Genomic DNA, 21,197 nt, shown 5'->3' on the forward strand with positions numbered 1-21,197 from the left:
TCTTAGTGCTAATTTAGAAGGTATTTATAAATATAAGGGAGTTACTTAGAAAAATTGGTATTAGGTGAGTGGTTAGTGGGAACTAGGTGAGTGGATATAATTACTAGGTGAGTGGATGTTAGCTCCTTAAAGTAGTAAATATCTAAAAATTTAAAGGAGACTAGAGATTCATATAGAAGAAAATAAAGGGTATATAGTATATTATTTACTTTTAGATTATAATTAATAGATTACTTTATTTAACTATATTAGCTTAAAATATTACTTTAATAGATTTTACTAGTTTATTTATTAATTATATAAATTTTTTTAATTTAATAATAATAATAATAATAATAATAATAATAATAATAATAATAATAATAATAATAATAATAATAATAATAATAATAATAATAATAATAATAATAATAATAATAATAATAATAATAATAATAATTTTTATTATTTTATATATTTATTATATAAAGTTTTATTTTTAAAATTAATTAGTTTTAAAGAAATAAAAATAAAATATTAAGAGCTTATTATTAGTAAAGCTTAGAGATGAATAAGGATGTTCAAGGATTTACGAACATCCGCTACCTAGGTATCTTTGAAACGTGTGCTGCATCACTGCACCTGCGCACTTGGATTTAATCCGACAACCCTTTCCCATCACCCTTTGCTGTTACGTCGATCAGGAGGTTGGCTGCTTAGTGTAAATGCATGTATCCTATCACAGCCGGATGGGGCGGAACCTATCTCTTGATCATCCGTGCCAGCTGATTTCGCTAATATCCAAAGCGTGATATTGCCGCATCAAACCCCTGCCAGGCGAATTTACGCCTGTCACAGAACGACCAACAATCCTCAGGGACACTCCACCACCACACACTCTCTCTAGCTCTCTTTCTCTTTCTCTTTCTTCCTTCCTTGCACATCCTGACTTTGCCCAAGTAAACTTGTTCGTTTTCTCCCGCACCACAGTCGTGTATACACACATACACACACACACACACACACACACACACACAGATACATAGTCCACATTCCCGCCTGGGACAGTGTGATAGATCTTGTTCTTGCCCCACCTGTGATCTTCACCACTCTACCCTCCCCAGCTTCATGCGTCGGAGCGCTCTTCATCTGTCTGAGGCGATGTATTTGCCATCCTGCACAAAGGCACGACTGCCAATTCTGGCGCTGTTGGTTACTCATGTCCTGTGTCAAAACTTTACCATCTCGAATGGCCAGATCTTCACGCCCGGCTTTGCGGTTCTTGATTCCCCCCAGCCAGGCACACCTATGGGCGGTGGTATGGCTCACATCCAATCACTACTTTTTCCGTCCATGTCACGTATGCCGACTGACAGGGCATAGACACGATTGAGATTGCTCTGGACGTCACAGCAAATGGCATCCTCCCGCTTGATGTTGCTGCTGATAGCCCAAGCCGCATCAACAATATTACGATTTTCTTAACTAGCCTGGCTTTGAATAGGAATTTCACCATCTCTAACGGTACGGCATCCTCCAACAACGCGAGCCTAGGGGATATCATGTTGCAGGAACCTGGTAGCACCGTCAAACACGTCCGATGGACCTGGCCCGCATGTTTGGTCGGAGACGGCAAGCCGACGACATCTGACAGCGACCGAGGCAACTATAACATCTCTATCAGACAGAACTTCGTCATGAACAACACCAACTTTTATACTATCTTCGACGTCCCAATCGCCGTGACCAACAGCATCCCAAGCTCCATAAGCAGGGCACAGTGTGACACACTCGACAACCCGTTGCTGACGCCCGAGCAGATCAACGCCTCGGCTGCCAATGCTGTCGGTATACTCTTCGCGCCCGGTGACTCACAAGTGGTGCAAGTGAAGCTGGATAAAGCCGAGGGTGGCCAGGGTCTCGGAGGTGCTGGGATGATGAGCTGGCGGAGCGGTGCCGAGTGGCTCTGTCTGGTCAGCATTGCCATGGCCTTTGCACTTTAACGCCCAGGAAGGAGAGGCCGTGCTGGCATGATTAAATTAAGGCACAAAATGCCCTCTTTGCTTGATCCCCTCTGTACGAGCTTCGCTTGGGTGTCCGTGACATGCCTATAGTATCTTTCTGCCTTTACCTCCTATGCATCACATGGGACAGCCTCCTAGGGAATAGCTCAAGCTTCCCGAGAAAACCTGTAGATGGATAGTAATAATTATAATTAAGCTTACTTAGGATTTATATAAGATTGAAAATATTTTTATTATAAGCTTAACTATTAAATATTATAATCATTTATTAAGTTTATAGTAACTATCTACCTGTAGGCGTGGCTGCACCCTATCGTGCCTGCCACATGCACCTGCACGGAAGATTAGGGAAGGACCCCACAGCTATTGCAGCCATTCCGGTGACTCAATCGGCCAGCCCCGGCTCAGCAACCAATCACGATACGAGAAGCCAGCTTCACCACGGTAGCCTGCCTGAATCGATGCCGACTTGTCTGAACTGAAAAGATATGAGACTTGGCTCCGGGCCACCGGCCGTCTTGTGAGGATGCTGCACTGAGCCAAAGGACCTATCAACTTTACCGAGATTTTCCCTTCTACCCTCCCCCCATCCCAAGGATTATCGGCAAAGCTTGCGCCAAACAGTCCAGTGCAGACCATAACCATGGTACTGCTCAGAGAGTCAGCCCGGAGAACATGCCGTTGGCGCCTCCCAAATGCCCTCCGCCCCAGGATATCATCCAGGGCCACGTCCCCATCGCCATGGTACACACACGCGAGGCTACACCTGAGCTCTACAACCTCGGCAACGCATGACCTTGGAAGGTTCCTCAAGGTATCAGAAGAGGTCCGCGATGCCATCGCAACAAAACGACCAGTTGTGGCGCTCGAGACGACCATATACACCCACGGCGCCCTCGGCAGAGACCTCCCAGAGGTCCTGGAGTCCGTCGTCCGCGAGCAGGGTGCCGTGCCCGCCACCATAGGCGTGCTTGACGGCGTTGCCAGGGTCGGCATGACCCCCGCCGAGGTCGACCGCATGGTCCACGAGGGCGCCACGAAGCTCTCAAGGAGGGATCTCGCCTATGTCGTCGGCGCCGCCATGTCTGGCCGCAGGCTTCACGGGGGAACCACCATCGCCGGGACCATGCTGCTCGCCAGGGCCGCTGGGATCCGGGTCTTTGGCACTGGCGGGCTTGGCGGCGTCCACCGCGGGGCCGAGTCCACGATGGACATCTCTGCCGACCTGACCGAGCTTGGTCGCACCAGGGTCGCTGTCATCAGCAGCGGGCCTAAGGGTTTTCTGGACATCCCGCGCACGCTCGAGTATCTCGAGACACAGGGTGTCCTCGTCGCCACCTTTGCTGACGGCCGCAGCGGGGACGTCAAGCTTCCTGCCTTCTGGGCCCGCGAAAGCGGCATCAGGAGCCCGTTCACGGTCCAGGATGAGAAGCAGGCGGCCGCCATAATACTGGCGCAGGAGCGGCTGGGGGTGGAGAGCGGCATGCTGCTGGCAAACCCAATCCCCGCGGAGCACGAGATACCGAGGGAGGAGCTGGAGAGGATCATTGACACGGCGGTGCGGGAGGCAGAGCAGCAGGGCTTCAGCGGGAACGCCAACACCCCCTTCATCCTCAAGAGGATCAGGGAGCTGAGCAATGACCAGAGCGCGCCAGCGAACTTGCATCTTGTAAAGTCGAACGTGGCCCGGGCGGCAAGAGTTGCTTCCGAGCTCCACAAGCTTGAGACTGAGGGCGGTGCTGTGGGGTCATCACACCAGTAAGAAGCCCCGTGTATATCATCAGCAACCACGGACATGGGACTCAAGTATATACTCCAGACCAGCCCCAACAGTGCCACGCGCGCATACGAAGGATGGCCAGGGCCTCCCAGAGGCAAAGGGCGCTCCGTCCAGGGCAGACATCTTGGTCGCCGGGTCGGTTGCGCTCGACCTGAATTGCAATTTCCACAATGACAGATACCCTGAGCCCAGACCCGCGTCACCCGTGCTCTACACATCAAACCCTGCGGGCATCACCCAGTCCATAGGCGGGGTCGGACACAATGTTGCACTGGCTGCGCAGAGCGTGCACCGTGGCCTCAAGGTCAAGCTGTGCAGCATGATTGGGAGCGACATGTAAGTGGAGCCCAGCAGCCCGCCCTCGGGGAGGAGGGGGGCATACGCACGCAACGCACGCGCAGCCGTCTGACAGCACACAACGCAGCGCCGGCGCCACCATCCTCACGAGCATGGAGAAGAACGGGCTTGATACCAGCTACATCCGCCAGCTGGGCCCGGAGTACGCATCCGCACGGACAGCCCAGTACGTCGCAGTCAACGACGCCGACAAGAGCTTGTTCACAGCCTTGGCGGACATGGCCATCCTGACGGCGCACTCGTTCCCCACGTACTGGGCTTCCATCATAAAGGCAGCCAGGCCCAGGTGGCTGGTGGTGGACGGGAACTGGTCGCCCAGGGACATTCACAACTGGATCCAGACCGGGGTTCAGAGTGGTGCCAAGGTGGCGTACGAGCCCGTGTCGAGCGTCAAGGCGGCAGGGCTGTTCCCCAACGGCCGCACGCTGCCTCTCTTCCCGCACGCCGCCCTCAGCATAGCGACGCCGAACCAGTACGAGCTGGCCGCCATGTACACGGCTGCCAAGGACCATGGGTACCTGGACAGCATGGCGTGGTTCGAGGTCGTCGACGCCTTCGGGATGCACGGCGGCGCGAGGGACCGGTTCGTGAGGCTCACGTCGGCCGAGATCACGGACGCGGGGCTGCCGGTGCAAAGCATCCAGCTGCTGCCGTACATACCGACCATCATCACCAAGATGGGGGGCAAGGGCGCGCTGCTGACGACGATCCTGGGGCCCGAGGACCCACGGCTGTCGGACCCGGAGCACGAGCGGTACATCCTCAGCAGGGCACAGCCGGGCCACCCGGCCGTCGGTGGCGTCTATATGAGGCTCTACCCGGCGGTGGAGAGGGTCGGCACGCCCATCTCGGTCAACGGCATGGGCGACACTTTCCTCGGCACGCTGGTGGCGGGTCTGGCGCTCGGGGGTAGGGCCGAGGACCTGGTGGATGTGGCGCAGAACGCGGCCGTCATGACGCTCAAGAGCCACCTGAGCGTGAGCCCGGACCTGGGAGCACTGTGCCAGAAGCTCCTGGCTGCGTGCGGGCACGACGGGGCTTGAGTCTCGCAGTTTGTATGTACTTGAAGCACAACGGGCTGCTGTACCTAGGTACCTGCCTAGGTACTTGAGTACTCTTTTCGGAACCTCGCACCTAACCTAGACTAAGTACTTGAGGACCTAACCCCTCCCCCGCTCCCCCCCTTCTTCCCCAAGTAGGCGACTTGCAACCGGCCCCCCGTCTCCCCCGCACTTTTTGTCCCTCGGCTGCGGTAGCACATGAAGATTCCAATAGCCTGGGACGAGCTCGGCTGTTGCAGCAACGTGCATGAACCCGGCAGCGCCCTCGTCGATCAGGACCACCACCTCAGGACCACCACCACCACCCCCATGGATGGAGCCTCCTCCACCACCTCCGCATCTCTGTCCGGAGTGTCCCCTTCTTCCTGCTCGCGTGCAACCCCGTACCATCCGTGACTGATCGTGACACAAGCATCCTGCTCCCTCGACCGAATAATGCCCATGCACAACGGCCTCTTGCCCCGCGAGGGCTTCAAGGCAGATACGGTGTTTCGCGTGCTTGGCAAGACAGCCTTCAACCCCGCATTCACCTTGCCTCTGCTCGTGCTTGCGAAGCTCACCAAGAAGGGCGAGAATTACTCCATTCTCCACCCCAAGGCCTTCTCGCGCCTCAAGCTCCTCTTCTACCTGGGTCTCGCCCGCTGGCTGAGCACCTGGTACTCCGCCGGCGTCGTCAACAACTGGCAGGACGACCAGTATGACTGGCGCGGCCGCGAGATCGTGCTCATCACCGGCGGGTCGGGCGGCATCGGGGGCCACGTCGTGAGGTTCCTCAGCGAGAAGGGGGTCAAGGTCGTGGTGCTGGACATCCAGCCCCTGACCTATGAAGCTCGCAAGTCCATCCCACTCGTACCCATGTGAACTCGTGCTGACATCCTTCGCCAGCGCCCAACGTTCACTATTTCAAGTGTGACATCACGTCGCCAAAAGAGATCGCGGCAGTGGCAAAGGACATCCGCTCCAGGGTCGGCTACCCCACCGTGCTGATAAACAACGCCGGCGTGGTCCGAGGCAGGACCATCCTCGACTCGTCCGAGAAGGACATTCGCTTCACCTTTGACGTTAACTCGCTGGCGCATTACTGGATCATCAAGGAGTTCCTGCCGAGCCTGGTTGAGAATAATCACGGCATGGTTGTGACGGTGGCTTCAATCGCAGCATGGTGCACTGGTGAGTCTCCGGCGTCCGCCTACATCCAGAGTGCATGCTTGCCAAGTGCATAATCCTGAGAATACTGCAGTCCCAGACATGGTTGACTACGCCGCCTCAAAACACGCAGCCCTTGCTTTTCACGAGGGCCTCGCGGCGGAGCTCGCAACCCGCTACGGCGCGAAAAAGGTGCGCACTGTCGTCGTCAACCAAGGATACACGCGCACCCCCCTCTTCGAGGGCTACAACAACGGCGCCCCTTTTTTGATGCCTGAACTCGAGCCCGAGACCGTCGCCGAGGCAATTGTCAGGCAGGTCTTGAGTGGCAAGAGCGGCCAGATCGTCCGCCCCACCTTCGCAAACTCGCTCATCGTCCTTGCAGCCATGCCACATTGGTATCAGTATGGCCTGCGCGCCGACGGGCAAAAGATCAGTAAGCAGCTCCTGGATGCAATCCCAGCCTCCTCAACAACCCTGTCCCATCTATAGCCTGTGGCTCGAGCAACATTTCGCTCCTCTGGCTTTGGGACAGGCCACGTCCACACCGGGATCATCTCCGCCCCTCATTCGTACGGCACTGCTTCCTTTGTCCTTTGCTAGCTGACTCCGAAATGATTTAGTGAAGAAATGGTCCGGCCGCCAGGTGGTGTCTGATCTAGATAAATTCTACGGCGACAGAGACAAGAATATTGAAGTTGGCGACAGTACCGTATTGGTTCCTCAGGAGTCGACTTGAAAGATGCCCCCACCCAAAGGGGGGGTCCCTGGAGAGTGATCCATGGAGTGAGGTACCTACCTACCTAGGTAGGTAACTAGGTACTTTGGAGCAGTTGCCTCATGAGATTTGCAATGTGGAAGGTACCTAGGCGGGTTTCAGAACACCGGATGCTGCAGCCACAGTCTGCGAGTGCAGGTCGTTTGTGCGTCTACTGGGTACCTAGATAGTCTTCAAATACGCCTCGATTTTTGCAAAAGGCGCCGGGCCATCCTAGTCCTAGTCAGCCCATCACCCAACAACTCATGCACTGAGCCGGCAGTCATCCCCTCACCGGCGGGCACTCATAAAACATGTTTCCTGCTACTGCAATACAATTCAACGCCAACGGGTCCCGTAAAAGGTTTGCACTTCCAGCCTGGCCTGCTCTCAATTCCCACCCTCGTACCTCGACACCTTAGGTCCATTTTCCATCAATTTACTGCGCAAGCGATCCAATACGGCCTGTCGCTTCTGCATCTTCCCTCTGATCACATCTCTGTCCTCATCTGTGAATCCGCTCATCTTCTTTCGTGGCGACGGCGCCGGGGTGGCCTGCACACTGCCGTTGAGCGACCCGACCGAGCTCATCAGGCTCTTTCGCGGTGAGGGCGTGAACTGGGTGGCCGAGCTCATAAGAAGAGACTGCCTTTTATTAGAAGGCGGTGTCATCAAAGGAGATCCTTCGCGACTCGGAGGCCCGATCGAGTTGGTGAAACGCAACTTGCGCATTTGACTCTCCAGCACGTCGAGGTCGCCGCTGCGCTTCTCCGCCGCCGAGGTCATCTTTGTGATAGTTCGCATGACGGCGTCGACGGTCGGCACAGCGGCGGGCTTGCCAGAAGAATTGCCCAATGAAGCTAGCTTCGTCTTGAGCATCGTCAGGGCGCCTTCGGCGTCCGCCATAAGCCTGATTAGCCGGGCGTATGACTGGCGGAGCTCCGTCTGTTGCGCCGCTTGCTCGGCATTGAGAGGCATGGATCGATGTGCGGCGGCTTGGTCAGGGTCCAGGACACTTCCCAGAATGCGCTTGACATCTTGATGTTTTGCGCGGAGCTTAGGCATCTCCTGGACGAGACCCTGACACATGTCCCAGGTGTCGTCGACGTCCTGTAGACGGCCGTCTTCCAACTTGGGAGCTAGGTGGTCATCGAGAATATGACTGAGATCTTCGGCCTCGCATAGGACCCAACCGTCAGGATCGGCGAGGTCATTCTCGGTGTTGTTGTCCCGATGCTGCTCATGCCCTTTAATAAAGGCTTTCAAGGCTCGAGCATTGAGGCCCAAGGTCACCAGCATGCCGTTGATATCGCGATACAAAGCCTCTACCTGCGCGGCTACAGTCGACGCATGATGGTCTGCGGTGACGCTGTTGAAGGCGTTGAACTCTCCAATATCCAGGGAAGGTGGAACATCGGTGTCGAGCAAATTCTGCACGTGCTCGAATTCATCGTCCTCCAGGCTCCGTATGTCTTGCTCGGCCTGCTTCTGCTTTGCCTGCCTTTGCAACACAACATTGGGGTCCTCCTGGGGCTGCAATCTTGTGCTAATCGTTTTGGCGCTGTGTCCAGAGCTGCTAGGCCTAGAGCCTGCCAAGATATGTGAAGCCATTCCGGGAGCACTGACTGACCGCGAGCCGTCGGCTGGGAACATCCGCGGCGGCACTGCTCCCCTGACGGGGCTCGGGGAGCGTGGACTTGTGGGCACAGGATTCGAAAATACCGGTGCGTTTCGGTTGATTTCACCAAACAGGGAGGGGCGCGGCTGCTGTGGCGCTTCAGCCCTAGAGACCATCGAGAACGCACTTCCACCCATACCGCTGAAAGAACTCTGGGGTGTGGTGCCCTGGTCTTGCCCGGCCCCGGTCGAATTGGGACTGAAATCCTTCGCGACGTCAATACCGCTTCCCTCGCTTTCACACCCGCCCTCTTCATCCTCGTCTTCGCCGGCAGCTCCCTCAGCATCGCTCCGGTCCCCATTGTGCTGTGAACTGGACTCGACACTATCAGAGCCACCGGAAGCCCCCGAAGTCTGTTTTGAACTGAACAGGGATGCTGTAACCTCAGACCTCGATTTCGTGGAAATGGGTGGCAGGGGTGGTTCCTTTACGATAGGAGTTTCTTGATCTGACAGGGCGGCTGAGGATCCGTCGGTATCCTCTGATGTCTCCTTGAATCCGCTTGAGGAATCAGGCGGTAGTGGCACATCTTTGACAAATTCGGGAGTCTTGACATCAGCCCTCTTATGACCTTCTGCAGATTTAGCGGAAACCGTAGAAGAAGACGAAGAATCTCCAAATGGGTATACGGCCTTACTTGTTGATTCCGGGGGCAGGGGCACGTCTCCTGCATCTTCTGTGGTTTCTACCTTCTGTTTTGGCAATGTTTGAGAAGTTGACGCGAATGGATTGTCTTTGTTGCCAGACTCCAGTGCAAAAGACTGTGGCAATTGTTTTGGTTTGCTTGCGTCGTTGTTGGGTCCGAAAAGGCCGGGCTTGACAGACGCAGATCCAAAAGGACTGCTCGCACTGGCCTGGCCAGAAAACGGATTAGGTCTCGAAGCCGATGAGTCCGTTGAGAAGAACTTAGATGGTGCCGGCGTCGACGTGGGTGTGGTAGATTCTCGAGACTGCCCACCAAACAATGTTTGCGGCTTCTCTGGTTGGAAATTTCCAAACAGGGACTGCTTGGGCTTTTCCTGCTCAGCCGGAGTGGTCTGAGCATCCATGTCCTCGTCTTTGGGCGAGTTATCTGGATGAGTTGATTTTGATGCAGCATCATCCAGTGACGAACCAAAACCTCCCAGTCCAAACCCTCCCTTGCCGCCGGGTTTCTCATTGTCGTTGGCCGAAACAGGATCTGCTTTAAAAGTCGTTCCCAGCACGAATGGCGCGGAGCCGAGACCGGAGTCTTCTTTCGGGCTCGAGGTCGAGGGAGGGAAGGAAGTGCTGTTATTCGTCTCATGTGACCCAAAGACACTTGCGCCACTCCCGAACGCACCCCCACCGCTACCAAAGACGCTCTGGCCAACCGTACTTGCACCAAACGGGCTTGAGGATGACGAGGGCTTAGAAAAGATGCTGCCCCCACCGCTCTCACCTCCCAGAGACGCGAAGCCGCCCTTGCTGGCGAATGAAGCGAAGCCACCAACCGTGGAAGAAGTCGTCGATGCCGCACTACCAAAGACCTTACCACCTGAAGAAACCCCGGTCGAGGGCGCTGCGGAGCTGGAGAATCCAGGGGAACCAAAGGATGGGGCAGCCCCACCCGCTGAGGACTTAGCCCATGGTGAAACCTTTGTTCCTAGCCCGCCGGCTTGCCCGAACGCCGCAGCTGGCTGAGCTCCCAGTGCACTTGGAGCCCCAAACGATGGTGCTCCAAATGTAGGGGTGGAAGAAGCTGGTGCCGCTGTTCCGAAGGGATTAAACGCTCCGGTCGGCTGAGCCAGAGCAGGCGCGGCCGTGGCAAGGGCAGACGATCCACCGAAAGGGGAGCTTACTGCCTGCGAGCCAATAGCTGATGGCTCGGCGGACGATGCGGCAGGTTGCGCTGAAGACTGACCTTCAGCAACAGCCATGCCGGGGTAAGTCTGACCCTCTCGGATGGCATCGTTGTACACTACCCACCAGGCAGAAAGAACACCGCTGTGGTTGAGTGCCCAGAGTGCGGGGAGCGGTCCTGGCGACCGTTCATACTCTTCATCTTGGGGTATCGGCCTGTACACACTCTCCTTGCTTGACAGGTCCAGCGAGACTCCGATTGGGTAGGTGGGGGTGTATTCCGTGGGATCTGACGGCACCTCTGCCCTCTTGGAGTCATCCGTGAACTCGGTCGTTGTGAAGACATTAGTGATGGCTTCTGCAGGCACGTCACTGGCCAATGGCGCCTTAGATCTTGTGAGCAGCCCAAGCCCGTCATGGGCTGTGGATGCGACAACAAGCATGTCCTGGATGTTTGGTGGGTAGTCTCGCAAACGCAATACAGTGTGATGCGGCGCCTTCTCATTTGCAAAGGGAAGGACGGGGTCGGCCAATTTTCGGTAATCGAACGAGGGTGACTGGCCAGATGACGCATGCCGCGTAACGATGCAAAATTCCGAGGCGGGCGGTTCGCCCGAGTTTTCCGTGTAGATGACGAGGAAGAGATGGTTTTCTAGCCAAGATATCGAGGACACATGTACATCTCCGAAGGCGTCTGGTTTGTGAATTTGTGCCTTCTCCGCACCGTCAGGAGTCATCTGGGCCACGGAACCATCAGACATTCCCGCAACCAGCTGTTTGCCCTTGGTGCTCCACGCACAGCAAGCAACCTGGCTCCGAATGACAGGACCGTTTGGGCCGCTGACAAGCGATTTGTCCTTCAAATTTGCCATTAAGAGATTGCCTTGGGTGGTCACAACGGCACAGAATTCCGCCAGCTCGGGCATGGGATTCGGTACCAGGGCCCTGACGCTTTCCCCGCTGGTGGATATCTCAAAGGCGGCCTGCGAAGATCCTTGTAGTAGTGCCTGCGTCTCATAGACAGCTAGCCCCCCACCCTGCTCGGCAGAGAGTATCAGGTAATTCTCATCTGGGGTGAATGCGAGGTGCGATATACGCATGGGCATCGATATCTTGACTTGGGGCTCGAATGCCCTAAACTCAGTGTTACCGGTCTTGTCAGCCGAGAAGGCCCTGCGCACCGATTCTGTCGAGGAGAGATGTATAGCATCGGGGCCGGCGGCAGCAACAAGGCCCTTTCTGGATGCAATGCTGAGGAGGGATGCAGTCGGCGCGGGCACGGCAGACCATGGTGGAGTCAACTGGACCTTCGCGTCGCCGGCGATAGCGAGGAATCCAAGAGTCTATCACACGTCAGGCCAATGATTAGTGGGCATCCCACCGGGTGTACACATGGTATTTTACCTCTGTCTGGATCACTTCAAGTGTCGGGCCCTCTTCCATCTTGTCGATTGCCGTTTGGCCGTCGCGACGGGTCCAGGCAAACGAGTCCCTTCTTGGGGTCTGAGCATGGAATTGCAGACGCGCAATGGGGAATTCCGTTGCAGGGGCGTTGCAAGGGGGCTTTCGGGATGCGCTTGGATAGAAATAAGCTGAAAATTCAAGATCGATGGCGACCGGAAGGGGGTTTAGGGAATGGGCAGGACCAGAGAAGACAAAGAGAAATGCTGGTGGTATGGATCCAGGTCGATTGTCACTTGAAGATCGCGACGCTGCCTGCCGAAAAAGAAACCCTGCCTGTTGCTCCATACCCACCTAGCTCCTCCGAGCTTGGGCCAACCAGACCCAACCGGTGTGACAGGGATAGTCGAAGCTAGGGCAGTCGTGGTCTGGGGGTGCTTTGAAGGCAGCTTGCTTGGAAGGCAGCTCCTAGCCTCGTCATCCCGCGAGGCAGGCCCCATCAGCTCCGTCTCTCTCACACCCTCTGCCTTGCACTCGACAAACGGCACCGACCACCTCGTTCCCGCACATCACGACACCCATCGTCTTCCACCTACTGAGCCTCAGCGACACGTCCTGATCACCCCAAGGCTCTCGTTGTCCTTTTCAAAAACACGGCCTCACAACTGACCTAGACTGCCGCCATCATGCCAGGGTTCGACTTCTCCAACTACAACCGCAACGCGGCGCTCCACGCGCGAGGCGTCCCACTGCCCAAGGCCACCAGCACAGGAACCACCATCGTGGGTTGCATATTTGATGGAGGTGTCGTGGTATGTGCATCTCAGCTTCAGAGCTCCCGAGCCTAATCTTCTTGTCTTCCCTGACGTGTGGCTCCCGCCGTGCGCTGAACCCGATATCAAGCCGTGCTTCTGCGGTGTCAGTCTAGCTGTCAGTGTCGAGACTAATCTGCGGACCAACAGATCGCAGCTGATACTCGAGCCACCTCCGGGCCCATCGTGGCTGACAAGAACTGCGAGAAGCTGCACTACATTGCCCCTCAGATCTGGTGCGCCGGTGCCGGTACCGCGGCAGACACCGAGTTCACAACCGCTATCATCTCCTCGAACCTCGAACTGCACTCCCTCTCTACGGGTCGCAAGCCGCGTGTTGTCACCTGCATGACCATGCTAAAGCAGCACCTCTTCCGATACCAAGGCTACATCGGTGCCTACCTCGTCGTGGCGGGTGTCGACCCGACCGGCACCCACTTGTTCACCGTCCACGCGCACGGCAGCACCGACAAGCTGCCCTACGTGACCATGGGATCTGGATCGCTGGCTGCAATGAGTGTGTTTGAGAGTTCTTGGAAAGCCAGCTTGACCAAGGAGGAGGCGATGGAGCTCTGCAGCCAGGCTATACAGGCTGGTATCTTTAACGACCTAGGGTCTGGAAGCAACGTCGATGTCGCGGTAATCACGGCGGACAAGACAACACTTCACCGAGGCTATGTGAAGCCCAACGAGAGGAGCCAGAAACTCAAGTCGTACAAGTTCCCCAGGGGTACGACGGCGGTGCTGAACGAGAAGATCATCAAGAAGGATGAGATCTTGAAATTTGTAGATGTGCATGAGGTCTCTGCGGAGAGCGAGAAGATGGACGTGGACACATAGACATACAATGGGTGCGCGTCTCTAGGGAGGGGAACGGCGACACTGAATGTGCTCGGCATGTTACGAGGCCTGGTCTGTACCAACAAATGAAATAGAGCAATGCATTTTGAGATGGAACGTTAGCCGCATTTCGCGCGTCTTTTGAGTGATGGATTCCATGTTTGCTTGGGATACCTACAAGTGGGTTCAAGTGTCCTGATTCGATTGCTGTCTCGATCATCGCCCAATCGAGGAAGCTAACCTCAAGGGCAAGCTGTGATGAGCATGATGGCTAAGTGTCGAGGGTCCCGGACCGGATCCATTATGATGCATTTTTATCCCTTTATCCCAGATACCTTCGTTCGAGCAACCTGCCTTAGAGCAGGCTGAGAGTACACATTGGAATCGAACTTTGAAGCCATGCCGAGTGTCTGTGTCTGAGTAAAGCCGGCGGCTTCGACTGTGCCCAGGAGCACCACGACCATGATCGAAGATGAATAAATTCGATTTCGAATATTCAGAGGCACGAGAAACTGCAGCGTGTGGTCATGCAGGGCAAATGTGAGGATGGTGCTACACACATTGTCCGTGTGAAGGCTCAGTAGGCTCCAAAGGTCTAAAATGTCCAATTTGCCAGACATACATTCAGCCTCACGGGTATAATCATGGATATTGTATGCAAAGTAACCGGAGAACATACGAGCGTGTCAATCTCCTATCTCGGCCCAAGAAGTCAAACCGAGGGGCATCCGAGGCCGAGCACGAGCGCCTGCGACAGATGAGCAATACAAAGTCGAGAGAAATAGCCATTATTGGGAATCAATGTCCACACAGCAGCATTAAAACAGCACCGAAAAACGTCTGCCTTATGATGTCAAAGCATTGTGTTCTCGAGTTAAGTTTGTAGAATGCTGGCGGCTACGTGACGAGACCGACTTCTACTCAGGAGCAGATATATGCTCATGAGATTACCCAATGGCCGACGTCTGCCTTCACCAACGGCAATTGGGGCGTGATCAGTTTCTCTATGTATCCTTTTTGGTGGCAGTGCGACTTCTTATTCCGAATTTTGGCGAGTAGCAACTGTTGCCCACCAAGGCTGCTCCACGTTAAACCTACCACGGTGATCAGAATAAAACAGCAACCCATGTAATATCAGAGGAAGTCTTTTTGAACTTTGACGCAGCAGAACTTTCGGATCAAATCACACAAGCTCACCCGTTTCACATTGTAATCCGGCTGCTGTCCTGTATCCATTTCCTTTTTCTTAGACTGTATAGAAGAAGCATCAGTGAACTCTTTGTTCATGGGAATTGCCTCGTGTCCACACCGTTTCTGAGTTTCTGGCCCTTCGTGTCTGGAATGTTGCGTGGCCGAGGCAACGTCCGAACATGAAATATTTCAATGGCCAACACTTCACCAAAGTCATTATCGGAGTCTAGACTCTGTCATGCTGTAAATGGAGCTACTCGGTCGACCATTTTGTTCGTCACGGTTGCTTTCTAGTTGTCTGTTTTTAGCTGTTAGAATAGGTCTGACCCGGCTTTATCTTTAAATCATTGTCGTAAGAGGTGAAAACACATATCTCAGTGGACATGACCACCATCTTTGAGAAAGGACATAGCCAACTGCCAAGATACCAAGAGTACAGTGGGCCTCAAAAAGTCTTATACAAATCACATACCCACCTATATAAAATACATCAACTATAATACCTACCTATAATTAAAAACTTCTCTCCTATAATTACTATAAAGTTTAAAAATCTATTATTTTTATAAAAGATATTAGGAAATTAAGAGTATTCTTATAAATTATTTTTAGTTTAAAGATTTATTATTTTAATTTTTATAAATAATAATAAACTAATTAATATTATATTTTAAAAGGTATATATATTACTATTAATAATCTATTATAAATAAAAGGAATAAGTAATTAAGTAATATATTACTTTAAAGTTTAAATTTAATTATTTAAAATATTTTAATAAATAAAGATTATATTAATTAAAGTATTTAATTTTTAAAAAGTTATTTATTATATAATAAAGTTTAAAAAGTTTAATATTATTACTTATAATAATATAATTTTTATAACTTTAAAGTTAGTTTATATTAATTATTAATAAACTATATATTAAATACTTTTATTAAAGGAAGATAAAAGTTTTACTATTATTAAATAAAAATTTAATATTAAGATTTTAATTAATTAAAGTTTAACTTTAAATATTATATTATATTAAATCTCTATTTATACTAATTTTTAAGTAATTTTCTTTAATAAATATAATATATAAAATAACCTTTTAAATTTTTAAAATAAGTTTAAAGTTTTTTAATTAATAATATAAAAGGAATTAATTAATTTAAAGAACTATATAAAGCTTATAATTTTAATAATAATATAAAATACTATTTAAAAAATAATTAAAGTAATTTTATAATAATAAAGAAGGATTTAATAATAAGATATAATAAGTATATATAAAAGTTATATTTAAAGGTTTTATAAAAGGTTTTTTATAATTATAATAAATTATATAACTTTTAATAAAATAATATTATAATTTATACTATAAAAGTAATATAAACTTTTTATTAATATATAAAATGTTTTTAATAGATTAAACTCTATAATTATTTAATTTAAATTCTATTAAAAATATATAAAAGTTTTTAAAATAAAAATCTATAAATAATATTTAAATTTATAAAATTAATAAAAATAATATTAATATAACCTATTTTAATTAATATATAAAGAGTATATAGTAATTAATAAATTAGAGTAAAATTAATATAATTATTAAGTTATTAAAGTAAAAAATAAATATAATATATTATATATATAGTTTTTATATAAAATATTAATTTATAACTTCTTATAATTATTTTTATATAAGTTAATTAATTTAAATAAAATCTTTTATAAAGTTATAATTAATTAAAGTTAAATAATTAGAATAGAGGTATAGTATGGATATTTAAATTGTATAAGACTTTTTAAGGCCTACTATAGGTCATTGGAGGATTGAGCCCCTTCATAGGTATAACACATTATTGAGGAAGCACATTCAAGATCAGCCACACTCGTCAAATTTGCTTGAACTGATGCGGAGGCCAGGATGCCTTCAATCAAGGATAACTTGTAGCTGCAGAGTACCTGCATTACCCCCACGAGGGTCAACCGCCCTCTAGCTGTGACCTAGCCGCTAGGCATCAACCACAAGAGGATCTTCAGGGGTGACGGCACAGCCATATAGAATGTTGTGATGATATTTGTGGATTCCCTGGACGCTGAGCACTGCTTGACCGTCAGGTGGCATGATGCTGGAGTCTAAAGAAAAGGCCGAAAGTTGACACAGACTTCGTCAAAGAGTTTTGTTTCATATCATTTCTTGTCGTTCAAGAAGCAGGCTACTTAGGCATTAAGGGGCTCCTGGCAGCTGAAATCTGATTTCTTGAGACGGAGAATCGACCGACTTGCCCTCCAGTAATCTATCTCGTCTGCTTAACCGAGCTCTCGAGGCGGTCCGAGAAGGCAAATACCCTGGTACCAGAATAGATATTGACCCGAGTATAACAGTGAGAAAATACCCGCGAAAGCTCGGGACCCGGTGCAGTACAGACCAGCAGCCCGGAAACAGCCAGAGGAAAGACCGATGAGATTGCTTGCAACATGCCTCAGGCACGAGGGATAATGCGAGGCGCAGCAGGGGAGATTGGCACATGAGTGGTCAATGGCGCCAACAAGACGCCTGCGGTCAGCTGCAGCCAGGAACGATGTTCTTGGGAAGCAGGAACAGTGTGGTGGCCTTCCCGTGATGCCCCCCCTCTCACAGCTTTGAGACCAGGGCGAACATGGACCGATGCCTGTGTCATACAGTGCAGGCAGATTTCAATGTTGTTGGGCCACCGCCTCCGTGCTTCTACGCAGAACGTGCGGGATCGATGCTCTTGGGAGGGCTGATGGAAAAGAGGCATTCTGTGGACCGTCTTGGCCAGCATCTTGAGCTGGAGAAAAACCCTTGCAAGTGCTATGCTAGGGACCCCACAAGCCGTCCACCTGCGGGCCGATTCCCTTCATAGTTAGCACTTCGCGCTGAGGATATCTTGGGAAGTGATTCTATGCAGTACTACTGGACTGCAGTGGGCCTGCGCAGGGGTGCCTGGGTCCAATCAGGACCAATCGAACCCCGTCTTGAGATTTTCCGAAACACCACACTTGAGTACCCGAGGAGCTACCAAGTAATCATGCAGTGTGGAGCCGCTGTCCAATTTGCAGGTGAATGAGTGTACCAGTCTCTTGGGAAGCTGAGAGGCTGACGGCACCGACAAATTGCCCCTGCTGGGCCTACAGCAGATGCAAAGGCTGTCACGCTGCATTGAGCCGAGCCTCTATATGGCCTCGACTGAAAGGACCTAGATACCTGGGTAGTTGGGTGTTAAAAATGACCATGAGCAGAGTCCCTGGGCCTGGCCTGCCCAATAAGTACTTACCCATGTGGAACCATAATGATAAGTGGCAGGGTACCTAGCTCCTGAGCAGTGGCTGCGATCTTGTTCACCATGCTGTCAGGGCTGTTCTTGCTGCCCCTGGATCTACGATGGGGAGCTTGTTCGGAGAATGGTAGAAAGTCTCGTCCAGTGCCGCCCTTGTAATGGGTCCTGCCTCGTACTGGAGCCTGGCGTGGGGACGTGTCTGAACACCGGCGGCTGAGAAACGTGGTTTGGCCAGTATCCAAGTGCCTACCTAGGTACCTAGGTACTGAGTAGTTTGTCTTGTTCGGGCAGGTGCCTTTGGGTACAACCCAGCAAAGACGAGATCGACGGCCCGGCGATAGCTCGGCCATCACAGGCTGTCACTCATTCACTGCAACCATGACCTGCCGTGCCCATGCAGCCATGACCATGTCGCCCGGTGGAAAACGTGACTGAAGGCTCTGCAGATCTTGAATCGACAATAGTACACCTGTGCTCCGTATCCCGGCTAGCAGCCCGCGGATCGCAATATCCACAGCACTTGTACATAGCACCTGCTAGCTATGTACAGCACCTAGGTACTTGCCTAGGTATAGAGGCAGGTCTGAATGAACCTTGGGCCTCGCAACTGGCAGAGCTGGCGGACTTGACGACATCTAGCCGACTGGGGATAGGTGGCCCGCCCCTGATCACTGGTCAGTGCCTTTGCACTGAGCAGGCATTGGACCTAAATTGCTCGGGGTGACCTGACCCACCCGTTCGACGACAACATTCAAAAATATGACAGCGGCGCGATGCAGCCGCTGCTCCGTCCCAGAGCCCGCGGTGCCGTACTCCGTATTTGCTGCCGTCAACTCCCACTTTGGAGACAGTTGCTAGCCTCCTTCTGACCGCTGCTCGTCCCTGTTCAAGCACAATCCCACTCACGGTCGCCCACAGTAGAAACTTAACAGTACACAGAGCCGTCTGATGATGCTCACGCATCGCCAGACACGACGGCACCGAGTTTCGAGACAAGTTTAGCGGAGGCGGCGCAACCCTGTGGGGGGCGCCCATATTGTTTTCAACCGTCCTCGCCAAGAGACAGCCTGACGGCCAAGGGTCCTGACAGAAGGGGTCTAGAAGCTCAGTTTGTCCACATGCGAGGCACCCTCAACTGCGCTGTGCCCCGCAACGAAAGGCCACGAGGATTTCTTCGCGGTTGCGCCAGCAAGGGCCGCAGAGGGCTGAAGGCGATAACCCCATGGCATTTGCTGCCGACAACCTCGGCGAACTCGCCCCATCCTATGGGGTCACAACTTGGACCTGGTAGCCTCCTAGCCATGTGGATGACCAGTCAGTCCGTGGACAACAACTCCCTACGCGATTAAACCTTGGCCGAGCACGTGAGGACTCGTACACAATGGCCCCTGGAGCGCCTCGGGCGAACTAGTGACCCCGAGGATGGCGTGACGGATACCAGCGAGCTTGCTAAAGAATCTCCGCATAACTTTCCAGGCTGGAGCAAATTGGAGATGGCTCGGCAATGTGTATGTCCTATGATGAGGAACGCCTCGTCGACGCCACGCAGATGTTAGTGCGTCCCTCGGGATAAGGGCAGCATTGCGTGCAGCGTTTGTAGGTGACTCCCAGAGTCACAGAGGTCACCATCTGTTGCGGGAAATGACAACGCATCACTGATGATCCGCGACGTTCAATCATTAGCAGGCGTCCTGTCGCTTCGGAGCATGATATACACAAAACAGCAGGCTGTCGGCCGTCGGCACGCCCTTGCATCGGGGATCGGTGCCAGAAGGAGCAAGTGACGGCGAAGGCAGCGTACCTAATGCGGTCATGCCGTTCCTTCGTCCACTACAATGCACAATGTACTTGCCCCCTTCAGGAGCGGCCTGGCAGCCCTGGTAGGAAGGGTCATGGTTTAGCTTCTAGGGGCTTTCTGGAAAATGGTCCAACTCGAAGGCCCCACCGCCTAAGCCATCCTGCCAGCCTGCCCGCCTGCTAAGTTAACTAACCTGACATCCAGCCATCCAGCCATCTTGGCCCCCAAGGCAAGGTTGCTTTCGGGGTTGCCGTATTGCCCCTGTTGGATGTGCCACACACCAATAGCTACCTAGGTAATCAGGTACGAAGCCTAAGGGCGGGAAGGATCGACATGTCTTGCTTCCAGCGTCTTGTTGAAACATGTGCAATCAGGTGTTATCCCGAGACTTTTCCCTCCGTGTAAGTGGGTACAGAACGAAGAGCGACCTAAAACCTTACTTGGACATAATGAGACTGCAAGGATCCTGGGCTGTCGGAACGGGACCCCTTTTTATCGTTTCTCATCACAGGGCCAACAGCTCAAAATAGCATGACCATCTTCAACATGACCAGAGAATTGCCATAAGTCGAGCCTGCTGCCTAGAAGCCTAGGGGTCTACTTACACTGCGATACCCGTACTACTTCAACAACTACATGCCTCGAGCCGACACAAAATTTTTACGCAGAGGCTATCCTAGGTCTCCTCAGGGCAAGCCCCGCCAAAGACTCTGGTCATCTGACGAGATGCCAAAGGCGAGATACTACCAAAGTCACAACATCCTATAAACATCTCTCTCTCTCTCTCTCTATCCTGTTTTCAGTGACATAACTGTTAGTTTTAATTTATTTCTATCTTGTGTTCTTTTTTATTTGCCTTGTTGTACTTATAAGTGGATTATGTTGCGAACTTTTGGCTGTTTAGGGTGGTGGCACCAGGAACCCACGGCAACATCATAAACCGTCGGACCTAGGCTGTATGGGTGGGCTATATTGTTGAGGGCAACAGGTGTTCAGATACTTCCTTTGTTACCTGCCCATATTATTAGGTTGTGTAGGGATATAACCCCAAGAAAGCCTAATTGTGTGATGGGGCATGTCCAATTTCCTGACAGCCCCTGGACTAGTTCAAGGCGTGTCCTAGAGTGGTCTTGGCCTACCTTGCCTACCTTCAGGCTCGCCTCATCAAAGGCCTTTATGCAGTACTCCATACTAGAACAAAGATTGTGTGGGCCGCATAGGGAAACTACCTACCTAGGTATGTACTAAGGCGAGAA

The 21,197-nt window shown here is 51.7% G+C and overlaps 5 protein-coding genes across 5 annotated transcripts; 4 read left to right on the forward strand and 1 right to left on the reverse strand.

Moving 5' to 3' along the window:
* The first annotated feature begins 662 nt into the window (after positions 1-662).
* On the forward strand, positions 663-2,234 carry KVR01_000333 (uncharacterized protein). Its single transcript, XM_044783594.1, has 2 exons — positions 663-1,297; positions 1,363-2,234. The coding sequence occupies exons 1-2, from the start codon at positions 1,108-1,110 to the stop codon at positions 1,980-1,982; spliced, it is 810 nt and encodes a 269-aa protein (XP_044650282.1). The 5' UTR covers positions 663-1,107; the 3' UTR covers positions 1,983-2,234.
* A 412-nt stretch (positions 2,235-2,646) lies between these two features.
* KVR01_000624 (uncharacterized protein) lies at positions 2,647-5,183 on the forward strand (the record flags this gene model as incomplete). Its single annotated transcript, XM_044782761.1, has 3 exons — positions 2,647-3,761; positions 3,823-4,119; positions 4,208-5,183. 3 exons carry the CDS (start codon positions 2,647-2,649, stop codon positions 5,181-5,183), a joined length of 2,388 nt encoding a protein of 795 aa, XP_044650573.1.
* Positions 5,184-5,636: 453 nt separating this feature from the next.
* KVR01_000485 (uncharacterized protein) lies at positions 5,637-7,086 on the forward strand (the record flags this gene model as incomplete). Its single annotated transcript, XM_044793270.1, has 4 exons — positions 5,637-6,050; positions 6,110-6,371; positions 6,442-6,783; positions 6,971-7,086. 4 exons carry the CDS (start codon positions 5,637-5,639, stop codon positions 7,084-7,086), a joined length of 1,134 nt encoding a protein of 377 aa, XP_044650434.1.
* A 408-nt stretch (positions 7,087-7,494) lies between these two features.
* Positions 7,495-12,046, reverse strand: KVR01_000403 (uncharacterized protein; the record flags this gene model as incomplete). Its single annotated transcript, XM_044791358.1, has 2 exons — positions 7,495-11,946; positions 12,008-12,046. The coding sequence occupies 2 exons, from the start codon at positions 12,044-12,046 to the stop codon at positions 7,495-7,497; spliced, it is 4,491 nt and encodes a 1,496-aa protein (XP_044650352.1).
* A 374-nt stretch (positions 12,047-12,420) lies between these two features.
* KVR01_000148 (proteasome core particle subunit beta 2) lies at positions 12,421-13,773 on the forward strand. The gene is made up of 2 exons (XM_044789501.1): positions 12,421-12,816; positions 12,967-13,773. The coding sequence occupies exons 1-2, from the start codon at positions 12,691-12,693 to the stop codon at positions 13,654-13,656; spliced, it is 816 nt and encodes a 271-aa protein (XP_044650097.1). The 5' UTR covers positions 12,421-12,690; the 3' UTR covers positions 13,657-13,773.
* The last annotated feature ends 7,424 nt before the right edge of the window (positions 13,774-21,197 follow it).

Source organism: Diaporthe batatas (assembly GCF_019321695.1).
Source record: "Diaporthe batatas strain CRI 302-4 chromosome Unknown Contig00001, whole genome shotgun sequence".
In the NCBI taxonomy this organism is placed as follows: domain Eukaryota; kingdom Fungi; phylum Ascomycota; class Sordariomycetes; order Diaporthales; family Diaporthaceae; genus Diaporthe; species Diaporthe batatas.

Excerpts from the sequence above, each read along its gene's own strand:
- KVR01_000333 (XM_044783594.1), top strand. The coding sequence starts at position 1,108 with ATGCGTCGGAGCGCTCTTCATCTGTCTGAGGCGATGTATTTGCCATCC. Across the intron at positions 1,298-1,362 it reads AGGCACACCTATGGGCGGTG|ACACGATTGAGATTGCTCTG; the intron begins GTATGGCTCACA and ends GACAGGGCATAG.
- KVR01_000148 (XM_044789501.1), top strand. The coding sequence starts at position 12,691 with ATGCCAGGGTTCGACTTCTCCAACTACAACCGCAACGCGGCGCTCCAC. Across the intron at positions 12,817-12,966 it reads TATTTGATGGAGGTGTCGTG|ATCGCAGCTGATACTCGAGC; the intron begins GTATGTGCATCT and ends GCGGACCAACAG.